The 22,826-nt window shown below is 51.9% G+C and overlaps 2 protein-coding genes across 2 annotated transcripts in view; one reads left to right on the plus strand and one right to left on the minus strand.

Annotated features, from left to right (window-relative positions):
• Nucleotides 1–9,979, plus strand: part of EPG5 (ectopic P-granules autophagy protein 5 homolog) — a 101,331-nt gene extending 91,352 nt beyond the window's left edge. The window contains exons 40-44 of the mRNA XM_040632560.1: nt 2,072–2,314; nt 3,570–3,786; nt 3,963–4,178; nt 5,770–5,884; nt 8,061–9,979. Of these exons, the coding sequence (XP_040488494.1) occupies nt 2,072–2,314; nt 3,570–3,786; nt 3,963–4,178; nt 5,770–5,884; nt 8,061–8,243 (974 nt within the window). The 3' untranslated portion in view covers nt 8,244–9,979. The remainder of the gene's footprint in view (nt 1–2,071; nt 2,315–3,569; nt 3,787–3,962; nt 4,179–5,769; nt 5,885–8,060) is intronic.
• A 5,164-nt stretch (nt 9,980–15,143) lies between these two features.
• The window catches only part of SIGLEC15 (sialic acid binding Ig like lectin 15), a 16,968-nt gene continuing 9,285 nt past the window's right edge, over nt 15,144–22,826 (minus strand). Inside the window, exons 4-6 of the mRNA XM_040632559.1 lie at nt 21,398–21,778; nt 20,236–20,266; nt 15,144–18,554 (exon numbers count right to left, since the gene is read on the minus strand). Coding sequence (XP_040488493.1) covers nt 18,473–18,554; nt 20,236–20,266; nt 21,398–21,778 — 494 coding nt within the window. The 3' untranslated portion in view covers nt 15,144–18,472. The remainder of the gene's footprint in view (nt 18,555–20,235; nt 20,267–21,397; nt 21,779–22,826) is intronic.

Raw genomic sequence — 22,826 nt, forward strand, 5'->3', positions numbered from 1 at the left:
CCATGTGTTCAGTAGAAAGGATGAATTATTGTTGTATATTCGTAAAATAGAATACAGCAGTGAAAACCTGCCACCACATGGATGAATCCCACGAACGTTTTAATGTTTACTTAAATACTGTTTGAAAATAGGCAGCTATAGTATTTAGGGACGCGTAGCAATTGAAAGCTAGTGTCACTGAGTTGGAATTGGTGAACAAAAAATGAGCTGAAATTTCTTGACCATATCTGCAATATAGCTTTACCACACAGGGTATATAGTATGTTAGTTAAAAAGCAGATTCTGGAACCAGACTGCATGGGTTTTCTACCTGCTAACTGTGTGATCTTGGACTTCATCTGCAAAATGGGGATAATAGTCGTACCTGTTTCATATGGATATTGTAAGCGTGGAATGAGCTAGCGCACCTGACCTTTTAGCATCAGCGCCTCTAGCCAGTAACGTCCCGTCAATGTTAAAGGAAAAAAAGAAAGAAAAATTAGCAGGCAATACCGGAGAAATGGTTTTAGAGTTAATCAAATGTGTTTAGGCCGTGAAGGTCAGATAATAGCTGGCCAAGCACAGGAGAGGAGGGTGTTCTAGAAAGATCTTCATCAGAAGAGTGATAGGATCAGATCTGGTTTTTAAGAAAACATTCGTTGGTTGTGTTGATGCATAGGGAAAGGAGAGGGTGGGATCTATTAGGAGGCTTGCTATAGGAGATTTTTGTTCTAGGAGTCATGGTTAAATTAGGCACATTATTAAAATTACAATTGCTTTTGAGCTGAAATTCAGAGATAAGGCCTTAGAGAAGAATGCCTGTACCCATAGGAATGCGTGACAAAATATGCACTCAGACACATGCGTTGTTGAACTTACATCTAGAACTTTGGTTTCTGAAGTCCTTGCTTTGATTGTAAGTAGGTCTTAGAGTAACATTAAGTTAGAGTTCATTGAACGCTTGCAGGTGGACGAGTTTGATTTGATAGGTGTGGGGAGTAAGACCCAGAGTCCCCTGCTCTCACTGATGTGAATACGAAAGTCTTGTGGTGACAAAGCCCCACTTCTATTCCATTAAAACATTTTACCTAGCTCAGGAGAGCGAGAAGTAGTTGGCAAAAACTATAGCCTGTTGACGAATTTTCTCCACAAACTCCTGGTGAAAAAGGTTTTCTGTTTTGGGATGTAAGGAAGGAATCCACCTCAGTAACCTGCCCGTTTGCAGGTGTTTTGTACAATGAATTTGCTTTTTCTTACATGCTGTGTGCTCTTTTCATCTCTCAATTTTTTTGAAAGACCCATTTAAATTTTCGGTCTGTCCACTTTTCTTATTTTAAAGAAACAATGAAATAGAGCTGTTTTTAAGTTAAGCTCTTTTTTTTTTTTTTTAAAAGATTTTACTTATTTATTTGACAGAGAGAGAGACAGCCAGCGAGAGAGGGAACACAAGCAGGGGGAGTGGGAGAGGAAGAAGCAGGCTGGCTCATAGCGGAGGAGCCTGATGTGGGGCTCGAACCCATAATGCTGGGATCACGCCCTGAGCCGAAGGCAGACGCGTAACCGCTGTGCCACCCAGGCGCCCCTAAGTTAAGCTCTTTAAGGCTTAAAGGTGTTTCTTTTCCTTTTATGTTTTAAGTAATAACCTCTATTCTGGTAAATCATTCCAGAATATTGACAGCTTTGGCAGTGGTGAGGGTGAAGGTATTTTTTGTAGTCAGTTTACCAGGTGACTTCTGAGATCTATGTATTTGGTTTTCCAGATGAGCAAAGTTTGGAAGCTAAAGTCTTTAAGCACGTTCTGTTAAATAATTTAGTCTTTCACAGCCAGCTTGATACATCTCTTTATTAAAGTATTGCTCGGCCACCTGCTGTAACCAGGGGTCTCTCAGTGGTTCCTACTGTGCCCTTACAAAGTACTGATGTGCTGCATCCTGTCCTTAACAGCTAAGCACCATCCAGAGTATTCGTTCTGGTCCTTCAGGTTCAGCCAGTAGAATCATAAAATGGGCGCGGAGTGCAGCCGAGGTTGCCCACATTCTGTCACTGTTCTGGCAGTCTCTCACGGTGTGTGTGTGTGTGTGTTCCCCCGCAGACATGGACAGCCAGACCCGCCACATGGCCCTCAGCAGCCTCTTTATGGAAGTCTTAATGATGATGAACAATGCGACTCTTCCCACGGCAGAGTTCCTCCGGGGCAGTGTCCGGACCTGGATTGGGCAGAAAGTGCACGGGCTGGCGGTCCTGCCCCTCTTAACAGCAGCCTGTCAGAGCCTGGCTTCCGTCCGCCACATGGCTGAGATCACGGAAGCCTGCGTCACTGCCTACTTCAAAGAAGGTGCGCAGCTCTCTTTAGGCTGGTCCTTTCCAGGGGAGAGTGAAGCTTTGTCAGAAGGAGGTACCTTTCCAGACCCTCCCCAATGGGTGATTGCCCCGCTCAGATTTCCTTGGTAATGTAGCTCATACTTCAGGGTGTACCTTGTTTGCAAAGATCTGCAGTTAGCAGGAGAGCCTATGGCCCGTGTCTGTCAGTACAACCATGTTTCCGTGGAGGGAACCGCTAATGCATTTTACCGTGGTTTTGGACGTCAGACTGGCCCTTTTATGGTAGGCACATTGTGTACATCACAGGCCTAGCCATGCTCTTCAGAACAAGTGTTATAACCAGAATCTTTATAGGAAGACCCACTATGTTATTTTTCTCCATTTTTGTCACTTGTTAAAATGAGTTTTCATGTAAGTCTTTTATTGTTTTTTTGTCAATATTAGAAAGAGGTCAATCCCCACCCCACCCCCACCTTTTAAAAATCTTTCTTATTCCCTAACCTCCCTCTAAACTCTGATTCTGGAAACAACGTGGTCTGATTAAAAAGAATGGCTTGGATTAGCGTTACTCAACTCTGATACCTAGATACACATCGTTGTCCACACAAGAGGAGAGAAAGAAGGGTGTTAGAGCAAGAATGCCAGGAGGTGCCCGTAACCTGCTCCTTCCCTTTCTTGGCAATCCACGACCTGTCCCCGTGTCCCCCCATGGAAGGTGCTGTGCACTTCACCGTCTCCCCACCATCATTCCCCCCAAAGACTTGAGAACCGTTAGGATAACACTCTGCTTCAAATTCATTCATGTTACAAAATCAAGACAAATTTTTTTTCAATTTCCATTGAGGTATGAATCCAACTAAGCTTTCAAAAGGGGAAATACTTCAGTTGGCTAGAATAATAATAATTTTCCTTGGAAAAGCATAAATTTTCATAACATACTTAAAAGGTATTAGATGAAGTTAAGACCCTTAGATGACTGGACAGGCAGTGTCTACCTGCGATTTTAACGACCATGAAACGAGGAGAAGGGTGAGTCTGAGAGCACAGTCCTCAGTCCTGACTTTGGCTCCCCCAACAGTGGCTAGCAGGGGCACAGGCATTCAGCGTGCGGGCTTTCCAGGCTGAGCCGCTGGGCACGTTTCCCTTGGGTGGCCTCCGGGGCCCACGTGCACTTGACATGAAGCTAAACTGGAAAGATACATGGCAGCAGTGAAACCATTTGATTCCTGATTTTATCTTGCTGTCTTTTCTTGGTGCTCTTTTCTTAGGTTCCCTCAATCAGAATTTCGGATGGGGCCCCATTCTGGTGTCCCTTCAAGTTCCTGAGCTCACCATAGAAGAATTTCTGCAGGAGTGCCTGGCCCTCGGCAGTTACCTGACTCTCTATGTCTACTTGCTTCAGTGTCTAAATAGCGAACAGACTCTCAGGAACGAAATGAAAGTGCTGCTCATCTTAAGCAAGTGGTTGGAACAGGTCTATCCCAGGTTCGTTGGCCCCGTGGCTGCTCTGTCACACTCACTGTATTAGTACTATCATCTGTTAGCCTAAGCTTTGAAAGTACTAAATGTCCCCTATCCTTGAGACTCAAATGTGGACTTTCGGGTCAATGGGAGCGGAAGGAACCCACTTGTAATTCTGTTTTCCTCCTGGGCCCCCCCAGCTCCACGCAGGAAGAGGCCAAGCTGTTTTTGTGGTGGCACCAGGCCCTGCAGCTGTCCCTGATGCAGACAGAGCAGAGGGACTCGGTCTTGATAGAATCTGTCGTTCGAATTCTGCTCATGCTTCAGGGCAGGCTGAGCCTGCTGGCCGAGGAGAGGCTCAGCTCTGGGATTCTGGGGGCAATTGGTCTGGGCCGGAAGTCGCCCCTGTCGAACAGGTAAGGAAGCACCTGCCACTGCTCTTCTAAATGGGCCTCAGCATCTGCTCCTATTTAGGGAACTAAGTTTTTGACTTAAGGGCTAGGGTTCCACCATAGATTAAAGGGGAAAAAAATCAACACCTGGTTATGTCTTTATATTTTAAAAAACATGCTTATTTTTTTCTCATTTTAAAACAACTTTGTTTTCATGTTTAAGGAATGTTTTCTTAGTAGTATCTCTTGTTGTATTTTGACTCTGTAACTTGACCACACTGCTGATTTCTGTCTGGTTTTGAGCCAGTGACGGTGTGCAAGGTTAGGGTAAATACCCCAGTTAGCTGCTTCACTGCATACTTCGTCAGGGCCGTCCAGGCCCCACGAGGCACTCAGTCTCCTAGAACTATAAGTCAAGATGAGTTAAAGTTAACTGATAAGAAGGATAAGTAATGAGAAACAAGTCTTAAGTTTTTTTTGCTAAAAAATTCCAAGGCATGAAAAAATTTGCCACTAGCCTCCCATTTTATCTTACTTTATTTGCATAATGGTTTTCTTTCCAAGCCCTTATCAGTGTTGAAAAAGAGTTCTCCTACCATTCTCCTGTCAGCATTCTTGTGGAATAGCCCCCATCCTCTTGTTGCAACTTTAGCGAATCACTCAGTCCAAACCGGTTCACGTCATGTTTCTTTGTTTGTGATGGAATTTAGGAGGACTATGTGATTTTGATTCGACTTAAATTGTGGTAGACTACACATAACATAAAATGTATTACGGCAACTCTTTAAAAATGTGCAATTCAATAGCATTTAGTACATACACAGTGTTGTTGCAGCCATCAGCACTGCCTCCTTCCAGAATGGTTCCGTCACCTCAACAGGAAATCCTATACTCATGAAATAGTTACTCCCTAGACCCCTGGCGCCTGCGTCTCTGGCAGCCACTAACTGACTTTCCGACTTAATTATATCTGTTCTGGACATCTCAATAAATGGAATCATATAGTATGTGGCCTCGTGTCTGGCTTCTGTGACTTAGCATGAAGTTTCAAGACCCACCCACGTTTTATCATGTATGCGGTCCTCACTCCTTTTAATGGCTGAGTCATATTCCGCTGCATGATATCCCACATTTTGTTTATCCATTCATCAGTTGATAGGCATTTGGGCCATTTACACTTTTTGGCTGTTGTGAATAGTGCCGCTATGAAATTTGTTTACAGATTTTTGTTAGAACACCCGTTTTCCGTTCTTTTGGGTATATGCCCGGGAGTGGAATTGCTGGGTCATATGGTCACTCTGTTACTGAGAACTGCCAAAACCTATTTTCCTGCACCGTCTCGCACATTCATACCAACAATGTCTGAGAGTTCCGATTATTCTGCATGTTTACAACACTTTCATTCTTGAGTCTGAATGTTGCTTATGTTGTTGGGGCAGTGATAATGGAAGATTAATGCTCCTTCTTGATCTTTTTTAAGATTTTTCCTGAAAGAGCTAACAGCAACATTAGGTCTGAAATGTGTTTATCTTGTTTTTAAAGAGAAAATGTGGTATTTATTTTAAAATACTTACTTTAATAGTCTTTTACTTCTGACCTCTCCCTGGCACCTAAGGTTCCGCGTGGTCGCTCGAGGCATGGCCGCCTTCCTTTCAGTTCAGGTTCCTTCCGAGGATCAGATCCGTTTGAAGCCTGGCACGGAATTACATCTGACCCCAAAAGCTCAGCAGGTCAGTAAAAACAGCTTTACCCTTCCGGGGTAGGAGTCCTTCAGCCGGCCTGCCCTGGAGGCAGGGAGGGGGCAGCGCTGGTCCTTACAAGACGACAACACGAGCTGGTCAGTGTGCTCTGTGCACTGGGAAATGGTGACTGCACGTGCCTGCCTCAGATTTTAAACCGTCATTGTAGGCGCTTGCCGCGAGCACTGTCACTGCCATCGTAGAAGCAGCAGGGCCATGGGTAAGCAAGGCAGTCCAGGAGCAGATTTGGTGCTGACGAACATGACCATGCTGACCGGCCCCCTGCTGGGGGCTGGGCACTGGCACAGGGGTTGGGGCCACAGTGGAGACGATGCGGTTCGCTGAGCTTTAACTTGGAACCAAGGTAGCGGGTCCTGTTTTGTGAGTCTGGTGGTTGACCGCTGCTGGCTGCTTTTGGAATAACCAAACACAGGCAGAATGGTAGCTCTGAGAAATGATAGTTGGTTCTAAAAACATGGAAGGCCACATGGCAGTGGTCCCATTCCCGGAACTGGTCTCACCTGTAAACAGGCTGGCCGCGTGCACACACAGGTGTCTCAGAGAAAACGATGGCTAGCATTCTTGGGTCCTACTACGTGGCAGGCACTGTTGTAAGTTTTCTCTAGCTTGGTAGAACCTCATAATCCCCCCCCCCACCCCATAGGGATGGTTTCTCTTCCGGTTGTGTGGTGAGGAAGGGGCACGGGGAGGGGTGGAGCGCCCTAACTTGTAAGTGCTGGGTGGGGCTCCCTCAGCCAGGGGGCTCGGCTTCACGCTCGCAGTCCCCTCTGTGAATGGCAAGCGCTTACAGCCCCAGCTCTCCCTCCTTCGCAGCCTGGCCGTGTCCAAGCTAGCCACGTGCCAGGTCATCTCTTAGTTATCAAGAGCAAGCGTCCAGTGATCCAGTCAGCAAGTTCTTCATGGGCTTCTTGGTCTGTATAATACCTGATACTTGTCATGGACTGACTGGACAGCTGCTGTTTGAGTCCCTAAAGTCGTCTATGAGCCATGTGTGAACTCGCCACAGGTGGGCAGGTGGTTCTCCCGAGGGCCGGTTGTGAAGTCAGCACGATGCATTTGCGGGTATATTTGAGACGTTCATGCGCTTCCGAGGCTGGCAGGTCCCCTGAGCCTCACCTCTCTGCCTGCATTCCCTTACAGTGACAACTCCCGCCGGTCCCCATTCATTCTTGTTCTTAGGTTGAACTCTCTTCGCACAGCAGTTAGCTTGGTATCCAGATCTCGTCAGTTTATTTTCCACTCCAAGACGACTTCTTCGGCCCCCTGGCTATTTATTTCTAAGCTGCCAGTTCACTTACCATCCCCAGAATCTTCTCCCTCCTTGTTTACTCAGCCAAGCAAATTCCGCCATCTAAGCTACGTTCTCTGTGCCGTGGTCCTCCTGTCTGAGATGGGAAGGCGTGGGCGACTTTTTGGTCACTTTCACCGTCCTGGGCATGGGTGAACCTGTATGTTGTTCTGATTTTGTTTTCTCCAAATACAGTCTTTTTTTCAATTCTCCCACTATGAAGGAAAGAAATTTAAAAAATTATGGAATTAAAGAATGTAAAGAGGGACATGGGAGCACCTTCGTTGTTTCTGGCAGGCAGAGCCGGAGGAACTTGATCTGTACTTTGTTGACTGATGGAACTGCGTTATTGTTTATCCTCAGCTGCACTTAGACACTGGTTTCTTTTGAATTTCATACAGTTGGTGTAATATGACATGATTTTGTAACCTAAGAACAAACCCAACAGCAAATCAAACATCACACAGGCCATTGGCACCTGGGATTTCCGGTTTGGGCTCTAGAAGGAGAGGCCAGCAGGTGATCTGGTGGAGAGGGCTCTGTACTTGCACTGGCGTGATGGAGGACAAGGCAGTAGGCCAACCTGCTTGTAGCAGGGGCTCTCTGTGGGGAAGGGTTGAGGAACAGCACAGGCCAGGAGGAGGGAGGGCCGGATGTGGAAGATGGCCAAAGCCAGAGAAACTTGAGTTGCTGGCTTCCTTCCTCTGTGGTTAATCAGTGCCTGCCTTTGGGACTTCTAGTTTTGTAGGCTTCCAGGAGGCTCACAGTTGTACCAGATAATGGCAGGTGTGCTGCACCTGTGGGAATCATGTTCTGTGCAGTCTGTGTGGTTTACCCTTTTGTCTTCGTGTCTTGTAGGCTCTGACTGCTCTTGAATCCTTGACATCAAGTAAGCAGTATGTTGAATACCAGGATCAGATATCACAAGCTGCACAATTTATCAAGCATCCTGGCCATTGCCTCCAAGATGGGAAAAGCTTCCTGACTCTTCTTGTTAACTGTCTCTATCCGGAAGTGCATTATTTGGACAACATACGATAGTAACACTGAGTATGTCAAGAAACCCTGTTGCCGTCTATGTTTCCATTTGACTTTGCTGTTGCACAAGTAACTTCGCTCAGTCTCACTGCAGAGCTCGGTTTGGCCAGTGAGTTAGTTGACTAAGATGCAAGTCGGGAGGCACTAGATAGTTCTGTTGCGCATGTGCACATGCGTGTGTGTGTGTGTGTTCTCAGTTCTTGAAACTTCCCGGGGCCTTTTTAGTTTCTGTGTTCACCCAACAGGAGAAACTTAGGAGTCGCACTTGGGCACAGAACCACTCTCAGCTGTTGGGCCCCCAGTCACCTCATAGGACCCTGCACGGGGCTCTTTTTGGGTCTCCATTTCTGTCTTCCCTGTTTTGTTTAAATCTCAAGACTGCTGTGCCAGATCTAACTGCTTTGGGAATCATGTAGAACCCTCACTTTTGAACCCCATTTGTGTTTCTTCAAGGTAAAAGAAGCTTGGAAAATTTCTGCATTTCTCACATGTGGGGAAATACACCAGCTTAAAAGTATCACTTCCTTCAGAATGGAGATAAGAATGCTGAATTATCAAGTGAGTCGTTGTCTAAAATGTGGCCACTTGATCCCGATTGTAGTGGACAGCAGAGATGGTGACAAGTCCATTTCCGTCCAGCTTTGGTCCTCATGGAGAAGGAACGTCCCTGTCGACTGAGGTGGCACGCTGGTGGCGTGTGATGAGCACACTGCCCAGGCGTGTTTTGTGTGACCCCCATGGTGGAGAGTGTGGTCACTGTAGACATAATCCCTGTGGAACCTACCCTGGCCCATTCCCTCATTCACGTCACTTCCTCCGTCCCTGTAGACATCAGAGTTCACAACTCTTTTTAGACACCGGGCTTGAAATCAGAAGGCCTTGCTGTCTAGAGAGAGAGACAGAGTCTGAGAACTTGATGCTCTGGTCCCTGCGTGTTTCTTCATCTACATTTAAACTCAGGTGAAGTTAGCACCTGCTGAAGCACTTGTCCGTGGAAACTTGGCTTTTCCCTTTAGCCCTGTGCCTTCTGTTGGTAACAGCTCACTCATTACCAGTGCCTGTCCAGAGTGCGCCGGCTGCTTGCTCTCGTCATTTCCCCCCTGGAATGAACAGTTTGGCTTTTGTCTTCCTAATTCTCTTGGCTCAGAATTGATTTTGTTTGTTCAGCTTGCATAATATGTCTTCTGTTCATGAGTTACTTATAACCCAAGGATATTTACCTAAAAATATCTGAACTGAGAGCTCTTAGCAGGGGGTAGGGATCTAGGTTAACGGAGTGAAAATCTGCTTTCAGATATCCTTATAGAGCGCTTCCCCCAACATGTGGACGTTGTGCGGGAGCTGCTCTTCATTTCAAACTTCTCTAGCTGGACTGAACACTTCTGCCTCACAGATAGAGATCATCCCCGTGCAGCCCCCAAGTCTGTGTAGGTCACGAGGTGGCCATCTCAGAGGGGCGCGTCGCAGAGCTTCCCCGTGCTGTGTAAGGAAGCGTTAGAAGCTGTGAGCAGTTCGGTGGCTTATCTGGCAACAAAGATTTTATGACAGGAGGGGTTTTGTGTGCTGTTTTCTCTGAGGAAGCTGTAATTATTGGTATCCTAGAATGTGAAATTTTTGAGTGACAGTATGTACATTTTAAAGAAAATTATGATTAACCTATTAATTTTCAAAGGTTTGTAATATTTATAATGTGTTTGGTCTGTAAAAACTATAAAAAATAAAATCAATCTTTGGTTGTAGCTGGCAAGAATATGAATTTTAGGGATCTCACAGTATCTTGTCAAGTATTTCAGTTAAAGTTGATGCAGACTTTTATGCTTGATGCCCTCTATTTTATTTGACACTGGAACTTGATTATCAGAGGTGGTCGGTGAACGTACTTCCTCTCTGGCTCCGTCGGGCTTAGCAACAGTGGAAGCTTGGCTCACAGCGTAGCCGCCTCGGAGCGCCTCTGGGCCAAGAAAGCGCTTTAAAGACAGTGAGATAGTTCAGAAGGTGGCAGTGCTGCTGTAGCCTCCTGGGGCAGAAGAGACCGGCCTCCCCGTTGGCTTTCAGCAGTAGTGCGCCTTGGCTGCCAATAGTAGTCGGCCTGCCTGCGGAGCGCGCAGGGCCCGTTTCCGAGACCGTTACCGTGTGGCTGTGCGGATCCGGCTGGACCCGGCTGGACCCGGGCCGCCCACCCCAGGCAGTGGTGGAGGCGAGCTAGCCCACACCTTCCCCGCATGTGCCATGGGTGGCACCTGCTTCGGACTGGGATGTCTGGCAGCTTCCTGGTCGATGACAAGCTCCTCCCCTGTGCTGCTCCCGTCTCCCCGCCACTCTGCAGCACATGGAGGATGGTCGGAGAGGCACCCTCCGTCTCCCCCCTCTCCTGGCTCCTGTGCCTGACTGCGACAGGTGAACACGGCGGAAAGCTGGGAGGCGCAGACGCCGAGGACAGAGGTTGTGCGGATGTGTGTGCTCAGCCTGATGGGGGAGCTAGGACCCACCCGGCATGTTCCCAGAGCTCCTAGGCACGCAGAGAACCTCATGATCTTTTGGGGGCTCAGTCACATCTGCTTCCTGGGGTTGCCGGAGTCACTCAGTTCTGAGGCAGGGGCGAGCCTATCCAGAAAATGCAAACCCCCAGCGTAGCCAAACCTCGCTTTAACCAAGTTAAAGGTTACTAAAAGTAACCCGATCGGTTACTAAAGTCAGAATGTCCACGTTGTACAAGGTAGAGTGTCCATGCCCTTTCTTCCTTTTGAATGAAGGTGATACATAGTTTTCTACTGGGTTTTTTTTTTTTTTTTTAAAGATTTTATTTATTTATGTGACAGAGAGACAGCCAGCGAGAGAGGGAACACAGCAGGGGGAGTGGGAGAGGAAGAAGCAGGCTCACAGCAGAGGAGCCCGATGTGGGACTCGATCCCGGTACGCCGGGATCACGCCCTGAGCCGAAGGCAGACGCTTTAACGACTGCGCCACCCAGGCGCCCCTCTACTGGGTTTTTAACAACGCAGATTAATGATTTCTTCTGGAGCAGGAAGCAAATGCTGTAGAATCGTGATTTTTAAAGTCAGCAGGGACATTACAGTTCATGTGGTCCCACTTCTCATTCAGCAGGGATCCCCAGGCCTGCTCTTCCAGCCTCCCCTCTTGACCCCCCTCCTGGTTCTCCTCTGCCCTTCCCTCCTCCCCCAGGCCAGTAGTCCCACCCCTCATGGGCAAGCCCAGTTGGCCAGTGGCCAGCTCTCTGTAGTTCTGATTTATGTTGTGCCAAAACTGGCCTGATAACATTGATAATTGTTTGGCTGGAGCAGGCCAGGCCGGGGCTGCTCTTCTATTCCTCAGACAAATCTGCCAACATTTCCAGACCTCATCACACCTCTTAGTCCACCTCTTAGTCTTCAGGCTAAATGCTTAGTGCCTTCAGTTGGCCCTCTTCCCCCCAGTGTCTAACAGGGCTGCTTTTGGGGAAAAGTACCCAAGTTAGCCCATGGTACGCCAAAATGGCTGTGTCCGTGAGTAGCCAGGCCGGGACTCGGGAGATGAATGAGGCTCCAAGGGCACAAACTGGAGGCAGCCCTCACCTGCAGGCTTCTGGAGAGTGTGTTTCCTTCTGCTCTGTGCCCTCTGCCTGGCCCCTGGCCTGGGGTCAGTCACAGCATCGAGGGCCAGACAGCCAAGTCCACTCCCCAGGACCCGTGGACGGCATCGGCTCTCAGCAGCTGTGCCCGTGGTTGGCACATTCAGTTAGTGAATTCAAACTCCAGACCTTGCTTTAACATCAGTTTCTGCCACAGACTGGTCTCCTCCCTGTCTACATGATGGGCTTATAATAAGACTTTGCACATATCCTTTAAAACTGCTCTTCACTTTGGACCAACTTTATGGCTTATTTTGAGGTAGTAGTTGAATTTTTTTCTGCTCAGTTAACTTTGTCTTATTAAACAAAATGGAGAGTATAATGTTGGAAACAAACATGTTGCTTTTTTTTTTTTTTTTTAAACTATCCTCGTACTGATCTTCCGTTTGAATCTGGGTTGAGCTGGATCAAGTTCTTGGCTTACAGCCAGGCGCTCATACTGACCTTGTTCTGGTCCGTGGTGATCCTCACGCTTCATAGACCCACCACGTGTCCTGGAGAAGCTATAGTTGATGCTTCCTCCAGTCTGGATAGGTTTCTGATTTCTGATGACAGTAACTTGAAAAAAGTAAAATTAAACTACTGACCCCGTTTTGGGATAATGAGATCACTTAATGAATGTTGTTTATTATAAAACTTTTATTTTTTAATGTACAGATGTAATATGTCTCATTGAGCACTGAAGGTTAGAATTTATTTTTCTTTCAATGGCTTAAAATCACTTATGGGGCAGCAAGTACTTCCTACGTGTGTTTGACCCTTTCCTTCCCACATGTCTCGTGTGGCCTTTAAAAACCACAACTCATTTGGTCATTAAATGTGCAATATTCACTTCTTATTCATTGTTCAGCATTTTACATTCTTGTACAAAGGATGAGTTTTTATATAATGATGAGAAACAGGGAGAAATGAGAATTGGTTTAAGTAAAATTCTGCAAATAAACCAGATACAAATATAATTCACATGTGGTGGACATGTCTCGTTTTTTGGCAAGTTGGTTGGTGGGTCTTTTCATCCAGAAATCACACTAAGAAAAAGGTGAGATTAGAAAGCTGGTAATGGGCAGAATCTATATATTGTGACACGTCACCACGCCGCACTCAAGGCCTCTTGTTTCAAAGAGAATTTAATGCTTGGGGGTTTAGGGACTGGCAGAGACAGGAGGCCCACTGGTGATCCCAGAGAGTTCAGGAGAGCCCTGAGAGTCTGATGTGGTTGTGACCTCAGGAGGAGGAGGGACAGGAAGCTTCCGGAAGGCTCCACTGCCCCAACGCTGGAGTTGGTGGGAGGGGGAGGGGCACCTGGGAGGGCTGAGCTGCCAGGGGAGGGCCTCGGAACCTGAGCTCTTTCCTACTGTTCGTTTTCATTAACATTTGTAAGACATGTCTGGAATGGGCCAAAGTATGGTGGGATGGTCTGCACTTTGGGATTATCATCAGTTTGGGATTTACCCGAGACAGGACCTCTTCCACCCTTGTCTGGGTTTGGCTTCCTTTTCCAAATAGAACTACAGGATTAAGGGATTGAAAAGTGGATTTGAGGCCAGCTGTGCCACCTCCTTGTAGTGTACGAATCCGGTTACCTGTCTAGACCAGCGGGCTTTCTTGCTGGGACACGCCCAGGGAAATGCAGCCGGAAGTGGCCCCTGGCACCAAGGGACGGCCCAGAATTAGAGAAGGTCTCCATCTAAGGATGAAGGAGCCAAGATCTTCCTCTGAAAACTCCTCCTCTTCTGAAGACAGTGCTCTTCCCTCTTGGTTTTCCTTTGTTAGCCAAACCGTTTTAGGAGACAGCCCTGCATTCCTGGTCTGTTGGTCAGAGTGACCAACATGGCCTCTCACCTGGACAGCGTATTTTAATATAGCCTAAATTTGTGGCTTAGACCAGATTTACCATGGACTCTCCGCCTTCCCAGGCTGACCTGCTCCCTGCCTTGTCTTCTTAATCAACCTTCCTTAAGGCCTCTCTGCCTACCTTCCCTTTCCCTTCCCCCTCCTTCCCACTCTTACCCTCCCCCACCCCCCTCTCCTCCTTTGGTGGAGGTATGGAGGTGAGTGTCTGGGCACTCTTCAGCTATGGGGACCCTTTGAGGTCACTTGCACACAGGACTTGGGGATGACTGTCAAGACAAAGGTCTGGGGGCCCAAATCCAGGGAAACCCAGAGAGTTCCAATCCCAAGTAATTCTGTATTCTTGTATTGGCAGATCATGTTTTTCTCCCTTTAGTTCATAAAACAGGACACAGAGGAAGGGGCACAGGAGAGGAGGAAAGCCTGGGGAAGAGGAGGTGGCAGGTGGATGTGGAAGGAGTTGGGACTGGGCCACTTTCCTCCTGGAGATTTCCCCTTCATTGTAAATGAGCATAAGTGCAGCCTTTCTTGTTCGCTGGGTTTGGGTTTATAGCGAGAACTCCCTGAGGCCACAGAGGTGGAGGCACTCAGGAAATGTGAGGGGCTGTTGTTGGGGGGGGGCGACCCGGTGTCGCTGACCTAAGTGGCCAGGGCTGACGGTGGAACAAAGCCCGAGACCCCAGACTCTGGGTCCCTAAGGTCCCACTGGCCTGAGGCCCTGTGAGCGGTGGGGCCCCCGCTCTCCTGTCCAGGCTGGCAAGGGGGCGGTATGTGAAAACTCAGCCCCACTGTGCGTCCCTTCCGTTCCCAGGCACGGCCTACTTTCAGTGTAGATTCTCTCACGGACCGGGCTTCTCCAGCAGACACATCTCCGTATGAAAGTTAGGTTAGCTCTTCAAGGGCACGGAAAGTGTGTTGGGCTGTCGGCGGGGCTGGGTTGGCATAGGGCCACTGTCATCTCTTCCTCCTGCTGCCTGTCTCCAGGGGCCGTTGGTGAGAGACCGTGGAGGGCAGTGTCCAGGCTGTCAGAAGCCCTTCTTGGGACATACGGAGCACTGTACGGAGGAAGCAAAGGTTCTAGCTGTGTGCCCTGGGCCACGCTGGGGAGTCCAGTCTTGAAAACGCCAAGTCTCTTGGGCTCTTTGTGACTTCTCCGGGGCCCGGGGACCATGTGCAGACTGTGTGTGTTGCCTGTGTCTCTTGGTCCTTGCTTGCCCCTGACAGAGCCCCTGTGCTCTTAGATGGTCCGGTTGGAGAGGACGGCGGCTCTGTTCCATGGAGACCTCCCCGTGGCAGCTCCAGGCTCCCAGGGGTCTGGTGATGGCCAAGTGCAGCCCCCTGGCCACCCTCCCCTTCTGCCCCCAGAGCAGCTGCTTTCTCTGGAGATGAAGCAGGAGGCCGCCTGTGCACCGTGAGCGAATTGGTAGAGGGAGGGCCAGAGGGATTCCCACGATGCCCTCACGGCCCATCACCGCATGTGAAATCACTCCATCAGAGGTGCACGTCTTTGAGGAATGCTGCCGCTGCAGTTTCTGAGAAGCCCTACCTCACACTGCACACAGCACAGGAAGGAGCACGGGCTGGTTAGCTTGAGTCCTTGTAAGTTGGGCCCAGCCAGAGGGAGCCTTGGACTCTAGCTTGCTTCAGAGTCACCTGGAGTCAACTGGACCCTGGCTAGAGACAACAAGCTAAAAAAGCCATTTTGAGAACTGGGTAAATATGAACATGGGCTGTAAGACGGTCTTGTTCAATTATGTTAATTTGCTCCGTGATGATGGCATTGAAGTTATGGGGGAGCATGTCTTGTTCTCCGGAGACGCAGCTGAGGTATCTAGAGGTGAAGTCTTGTGGTGTCTTGAATGGTTTACTCTCGAATGGTTCAGCCAAACGCACATGCACGCGCACACGTGCACACACGTGCACGTGCACGCTAGCAGATACGGCAAATGATAGTAGCTGTGGAACGTAGATGGTGATCATCTTTTTCAGCTTTGTGTGTGTGTGTGTGTGCGCGCGCATGTTGGAAAATGATCATAAGACAAAGTTAGGGGCAAAATCACACTAGCATTTAAAGTTCCAGCGCCCACCCTCAGAGCCCACTTTCAGGAGGCCCAGGTGGCACTCAGAATGGGGATTTGAGCAAGCTCCCAGGTGCTCCTGACACAGGCGACCCTCCAAAACCACCGCAGAAACACCGCTCGGAGAGCCCAGGGTCTCAGGGTGGAAACCCCAGCCCCGGAGCGTGGCGGGTCCGGGGCAGGTGCCGCGTCAGGCCGGTGAGAGGAGCGCGCTGGGCAGTCCAGGGAGTCGGCACCATGCTGGGCAGCCTTCGGCTTCTCAGCGCTGTCGGGGGCAGCACCCACCGTGTGGGAGACTGCTCTTGCTGCAGCCTCGCCTCTATCCTCGTGTTCCAGCAACTTTCAGCTGCCTCAGCATCAGGCTGTCCGACCACCCGGCCTTTGCCCAGACCATCCTTTCTGCTTAGAATCACCTTTGTCCTTACCTTCCAATTTCCATTCTTCCCATTACACGTTCCATCTCCGTGTTCCCTCCAAGCCTTCCCAAGCCTGGGTCAGTCCTCCTTTCCGTGTGCTCCCAGAGCGCCTTCAGCATACCATTGCCCTTACATGATTTTGCGCTTACTGCTCTGTCGCTCGCTAAGCTGAGAAATCCTGGAAAGTCTTACCGTGGAGCCATCAGGACGGTTCCCGATGCTTCTGAGTTTCCTTATTCCAGGTACAGGGTAGGGTTTCACTGCCCAGCCCCTTGAGGCTGAGTGGGTCACGTGGCTAGTTCTGGCCAATGAGGCCTGATCTCAAGTGGGAGACCCTCTAGAGCTTTCTTTTTTATCTCCAGCCCAACAATCAACCACAAGAGATGGTGGATCCTTGGGAGCCTGGGCCCCTAAGTACAACGAACAAAGCTCTAACCCCAGGCTGTGATGGGCGGGTAACTTTGGGGAGGATAAACCCTAACTGTTTTCAGCCTCTGTGATTTGGGGGTTTGTTGGTTACCACAGCACAAGCTAGCCCAGACTGACGGATACACATGCCCTCCTCATTTCTGCATCCCCAAACGCCCGGCCCGATTCCTAGCACAAAACAGATCCCTGAGAAAGAACTGCTGTCACGGTTTTTCTTGGCTGCAAAACAGGCCTCAAAGGCCATGCAGATGTTTCAAGCCACACCACCCCCGTGTCCCTCGCTTCTCCCCTGGTGGTACAGGACCCTCCGCAGAGATGCCCACAGTATCCTCGTACAAGGAAGTACAAATGCCAATGCATTTTTGACAGTTCAGACTTCTGGATGGATCCCAAGTTAACTGTAAGCTGCTGACACCCACGTACCTGGCGAAGGCTCTGGTGAGCAGGGGCACCTCGTCACCCACCACCCTGCTTATTAACTTGTGAGGTTCCCTCAGCTTCAGGCCACCTCCCCAGACGAGCGTCAGCGAGGGCCCTTCCCTACTCTGCGTTACCACCCCAGCTTTGGGAAGAGTTCTGAGGGAAAGAAAGTTTGTCCCCATTGCCTCTTCAGTCCCCTAACTCTGTGGCCCTTGCCTCTTGCCAGCTTGCCCTGGTCTCAAGCACACCTGCTCCCCCGACCCCCGACCCCAAAGACGGCAGGAGCTAAAATGCACACGCTCACACTGATGTGTGAATGTGGAAGGCAGCACCCCAGAAAGTCCAACTGAGAGGCCTCGGGCAAAAGCGGTGAAATTGCTGGTGGTTTCGGACCTCACACGTCTGGGGAGGGTGCAGGTCACAGGGAGAGGCCACCGCTGCGGCTGCCTTACCCACAGGGCCCTGCAGCCCAGACTGCCCCCCAGCCTCGCAGTGTTTGGTCCTCGAGGACAGTGGATCTGAGATACAGTGACATGGTGGGTGTTTCATTTCCTTTTCCCAGGGGTTCCCAGCTCCAGGCAGTGCAGAGCAGCCGATGGGGTCAGAGGTGGGCGGAGTGGGGGGGGGGCAGTCACAGAGGAGACCCCGGGAGGCAGGGGTGCCAGGCTTCTCCTCACCGCTGAGTGGATGTTCCTGGGACTGCAGGTTTACACAGCCCAGCCTCAGAAGGCCCAGCCCCAGGATGGTTCTCTGGGATCCCCGTTCTCAGCCAGCCTGGTGTGGGGGCCCCACTTGTCCAAGAACTCTCTGCACGTCCTAAGGGTGCCTGCAAGGAGGAGCCTGTGCCCCCCCACCCCCAATCTGTACATGGCTCTGTACTTCCCAAAGTCCTTTCACCCCATTATTTCCTCAGGTCTTGACAGGCCGAGCGGCCAGGAGGGAAGAATACTATTGTCCATGCTCGTGAGTAGCCAGCTGAGACCCAGAGAGGTGAAAAATGTGCCCTGGTCCACACAGCAAGTCTGAGCCTGGGAGGCCCTCTGACCAGTGTCCTGCCTGTTTTACGATGACGTTCTATGTAGGAAAGGGCGAGAGTTTGTCCGTGAGTTTTGTGCTGGAGTTCACGTGCACGTGTGCGCACACACACACACACACACACTCACACACACACACACACACTCACACTCAAAATGCTGGTCCCACTGACATAAATATCATGAGGGCTCAGGGACAGACATCCTTGGAGGAGACCACTGAGCCTCTGTGAGTGGGGTCTTGACACCCTTTGTGGGAGGTCGCCCAGCAAGGGGCTGCCAACGTGGCTGGGAGCCAGGAAGGGCCGTCCCAGCCAAGCCTGGCGTTGGCCTCTGCTCCTCATGGGGCACAAGTCGATGCCAGTGGCTAAGGTCCTCATGGTGCACATGCGGCCGTGGGCAGGTCCCGAGGGCTCATCTGGCTCAAATTCTCGTAGTTGGACTCCTGAGCCTGGGGCCTGTGGACAGGAGAAAGTTGGGTGACCACCCAATACACAAGGAGGGGGCGCCGCCAATTGCCCAAACCGTGCGCCAGCAACAGGCAGGAAGGAGAGCTGAAATGGGAGCCCGGCCCAGGTCCACCAGAGCGTGGGGGCTCACTAAGGTCGGAGAAGGGGCAGCCGCAGCATCTGTGGAGCGGGGAGGAGGCCACCACGGAGGACGGCCTCCCAGACACCGGAGGCACTATCTTCTGGAGAGGATCTTCTCAGTGGCGTCAACAACCGTCTTGTGCCCAGTGCCCTCCACGCGGATGTCCCCAGGCGTGGCCTCCTGAGCTCCCGCTGCTCTCCTGACTTCTCCCCCGGGATGTCTTAACGGGCATCTCAGACCTACCTGCGAGCGCCGGCACCCGTTTCCCTGTCGTCTTCATCTCAGCCGGTGGCACCCAGGTTACAGCGCCAAACCTGGGCACCTGGCTGCCTCCCCCGCTCAAGCTGCCCACCTGGCCCCCTGGTCAGCCCTGCCTTCCATCTTCCCCACCTCTCCCCTCACCACTGCCACCTCCTTCCGAGCAGCCTTGGTCAGCAGCCTCCTTGGAGCTCTCCTGGCCCCCGCTCTTGTTCGGATGTGGCCACCTGGGTGCTTCCCACCACTCGGTGACTTCCCCTCGGCCCCTTCCCACATCTCCCCTGAGCCTGTGACCCGCCCAGCGGCCGCCTCCCTCCCCAGGGCTCTGCTGCGTGGCCCTGTCCATTTCCTTCACAGCTCGTGCTTCAGAATCGAAGATGATCTTGTTTATGTGTTTATTAAGTTCTCCACAATAAGATGTGAGTTTTCGGAAGTTGGGGAATTTTGCCGTAGTGTTAGCACCCAACGCAGTGTCTGGTACATAGCAGAACCCTCAGCTTTCTGATTTAGGTGCAAAGCAAAGGGACATTGCATGGGTTTTCAAGAACGTGAGGGATGGTTGAACAGGCAGCTAGAGAGGGGCCTGGGCTGGCAAAATGGCTTTTCCAGCTTTCAGGGCATAGGCAGGGGCCAAGTTTTGGGAACGCCTGGGCTTGTCTAATAGGCCCTGATAGACTGTGTTCTGCCTCCCCACTCCCCAGCATCCTAGGCACCCTGCCCAGGGTCAGTGAATTGGATTCTTTCTTCCACACAGACCTTCACTTGAACAGACCCTGAGAGAGAAGGGGAGCCTGGACAGCAGGGTCAGCACGTCCTAGCTTAAACCCTCTGAACCTCTAACGGCATTTTGTTGGCAAAGCCTTCAGCTCTGGGGGACACTGAGTGCCCGAGCTGGCTTTTGTGTGAGTCTGCCTATTCTGGAATGCTGGGGAGCCCAAGAGACAGCCTCGAGGAATCACATTGAGGTGCAGACATAAGACAGAAAAATGACCCTTCAACACCAGGACACCAGGCAGGTCTGGGAGAGATGCCAGTGTGAGGCCCAGACTGTAAATGCTGGGGCAGGGGTGGGAAGAGTAGGTCAGCATGGCCTGGTCTGGCCAAGAAGGACTTGGGAGACTGAAGAGGAGGGCTTTGGGAGGCTGCAGGGAAGGTCAAAACCCTGGTCGAGGCCCAGACCCCAGCCCTGACCCTTTGCTTGGTATTTCTTCTTATGCTATGAGCCCCGAGAACCCTGCGTGCCTTAGCCAGTGGGGACTTAGACTGGGGTGGGTGAAGGCAGGTACTCACCGTGGCGGGGTGTCCTGGGCAACTGGCTGCTCTGTGTGAGGGACAGAGAGAGAAACGAGGGGGGGCATGAATTTCCACGGTAGCCTCAGGCAACAGGCCCTGCTGTCCACCCCACCCCACTGTGGAAAGTGGTCTGAGGGGACATGCGACAAACACTAGCTAGCCAGCTATGAAGTGGCCTTAGAGATGACTGGGAGTGAACGATGAGAAGCATGGAGGAAGGAGTCGCCCAGCAGGAAAACTCGCCTTTTTGAGGACCGCGGAGCCCAGAACGCTCGGTGGGTCTGAAGAACCGGCAAGAAAAGACAGCAAAGCCATAGCAAAGGCAACAGCCAGGGCAACTGGGACAAAGTTTGGATTTCATCCCAGGACAGCGTGAGGCGGGTGCTACTGACCGGGATGGGCTGAGCGGCTCTGGGAAGCACTCTCTGGAACACAAGCCGGTTTCCCATCCAGCTCAGCGAGAGCAGTGCGGGGTGGACGGCAGGTCCCGAGCACACCCTGCTAGCTCACACGTGCACACTTCTGCACCTGTCGCTCCCTCTGCTAGGATTACCATCAGCTCCTTGCTTCAGTTCCCAACTGGTGAAGTCTTCCCTCCTGGCCTATCCAGACACCCCAGAGCGAGGCATGCTATACTCTGGGCCTCTGTGCTACCAGGGCCCAGGACAGCCCTCCTCCCCGCACACCGCAATCATTTGCTTCCTGCTCAGCACCCCATTCAAGGGCACGTCTTACTCATCTCTGTCTTCCGAGCACCTACACAGCACACAGTAGGTCCTCAAGACACCTACTGTAGCACAAGGGAATGGTGCTATTTGGGAAGGCCTATGTGTGGTCAGAATCCTCGGGGAAGAGTCATTTATGGGGTGCAGGTGAAGGCTCGGAGCTATCCTTTTTGGGTCTCTATCTCCGCGTCTCTAGGCTAGAGGGAAGTTCCTTCACTTCTCTGGCCTCTGCTTCCTTAGAGTAAAATGGGCTCCTGCTGGTTCCCCCCTCCTGGGCTCTAGCAGGGAGAGGAAAGCGAGAGGAGGCACAGGTGCAGAAAGCTTGTTGGGCTCAGTCACGCCAGGTGGTCGGCCAGCCGGTCTTACCTGGGAGGACAGCCCCCGCCCCTCCCCTCGTCCCCCACACCCCCACCCCCGGCCCGGGGTGCACCCACCTAGGCGGCGGCGGGCAGCGGCACGGGCGGCCAGAACGCCGAGCAGCAGCAGCGCCTTGAGGCCGAGAGCGCCGAGCGGGAGGGCAAGCGCCGAGGCTCCGGAGGCGCCGTGGAATCGGAACAGGTAGACGCTGGCCTCTGCGCGGCCCAGGCTGTTGGAGGCCGTGCACGTGTAGCGGCCGTCCTGCGCTAGCGCGGGCAGCTCGGCGGTCACCTGGTGGCCGTGATCCTGGCCCGGGCCCGGCACGGCGGCCGAGCCGTTGCCCAGGGCCGGGCCGGACCAGTCGAGGGCGGGCGGCGGCTCCCCCTCGGCCGTGCAGAGCGCGCGGAAGGCGTGCGCCGGGCCGGGCAGCACGGAGAGGTTGACGATCCGCGGGGCGGCTGCGGGCGATGGCCACGGGGTCGGAGGAGAAAGCGAACTGCGGTCAGAGCAGCGGCGGGCAAGGGGAAAGGCAAGGGCAAAGGGGGACCCCTCCCGTCCCTTTTAGTCACCAAGAGATTTGGCGGCGGGGGGGCGGGGCGGAGAGGAGGGAGTAGGCGCTCTAGCGCGACGGTGCCTGGGACCCCATAGAGATGGGGCAAGTTATTCCGAAGCTCCGTGCCTCAGTTTCTTCATGCGTAAAATGGGGATCACTTACCTTATGGGGTCGTTGAGAAGATTTGGCAAGTTAATACATGTGTGGCGCTTGGATTCGTGCCTGGCCTATAGCGAATTCTCAGTGGCCGTTACTGTGGCTGTAGCACAGGCCTGGGGACTGTCTGCTGATAGGATTTCAAGGGCACTTCCCACTCCCAGACAACCTCACCAAGATCTAGAGTTGAATGCGTGGATCTGTGGCAGGGTGGCAGGCCCTGGGAAGAAACTGACATGCACTCGGAGAGGCCGCCCAGCCAGCCCAAGGGCACATGGAAGGTTCTTGGCAGAGCTGCAATGGAACCCAGAACGGGATCCCCACAGCAGGGAGGGCTAGGATTTTTAAAAGCTCCCAGCTAATTCCAGTACGCAGCCAGGGTTGAGGACCACTGCTCTGCGGATTGGACACCCTCGTTCCCACTTCCTTAGGGTCTAGCAAAGTACTGCGCACTTGGCGGGCTCCCTGGGCACCTCCCCAGGGGGCTGCGGGTGCCCTTCAGTGCACAGAGCACACATCCCATCGCAGCCCTTGCCATTTTTGTTCAACTCGTGTCCCTCCCCCTAGACTGAGAGTTGCTGGGGCCATTCACCCTGTACGAGCTTCATTCCGATGTCCACTCCCCACTCCCGGGCGCCACTCAGCGCTGCTCGGGGCCAGCATTCTGCATTTTTAACAAGTTCGCCCGGTGGGCGGGCCCCCTGCCCTAGAGAGAGACGCTGGCTAATGCCCCCTTTCTGTGCCCGCGGCGCGCTCTGGGCGCCCTGGGGACGCGGCGGGCCGGGGGAAGGGCGCCG

This window comes from Ursus maritimus, unplaced genomic scaffold (assembly GCF_017311325.1).
Source record: "Ursus maritimus isolate PB19 unplaced genomic scaffold, ASM1731132v1 scaffold_18, whole genome shotgun sequence".
NCBI lineage: Eukaryota > Metazoa > Chordata > Mammalia > Carnivora > Ursidae > Ursus > Ursus maritimus.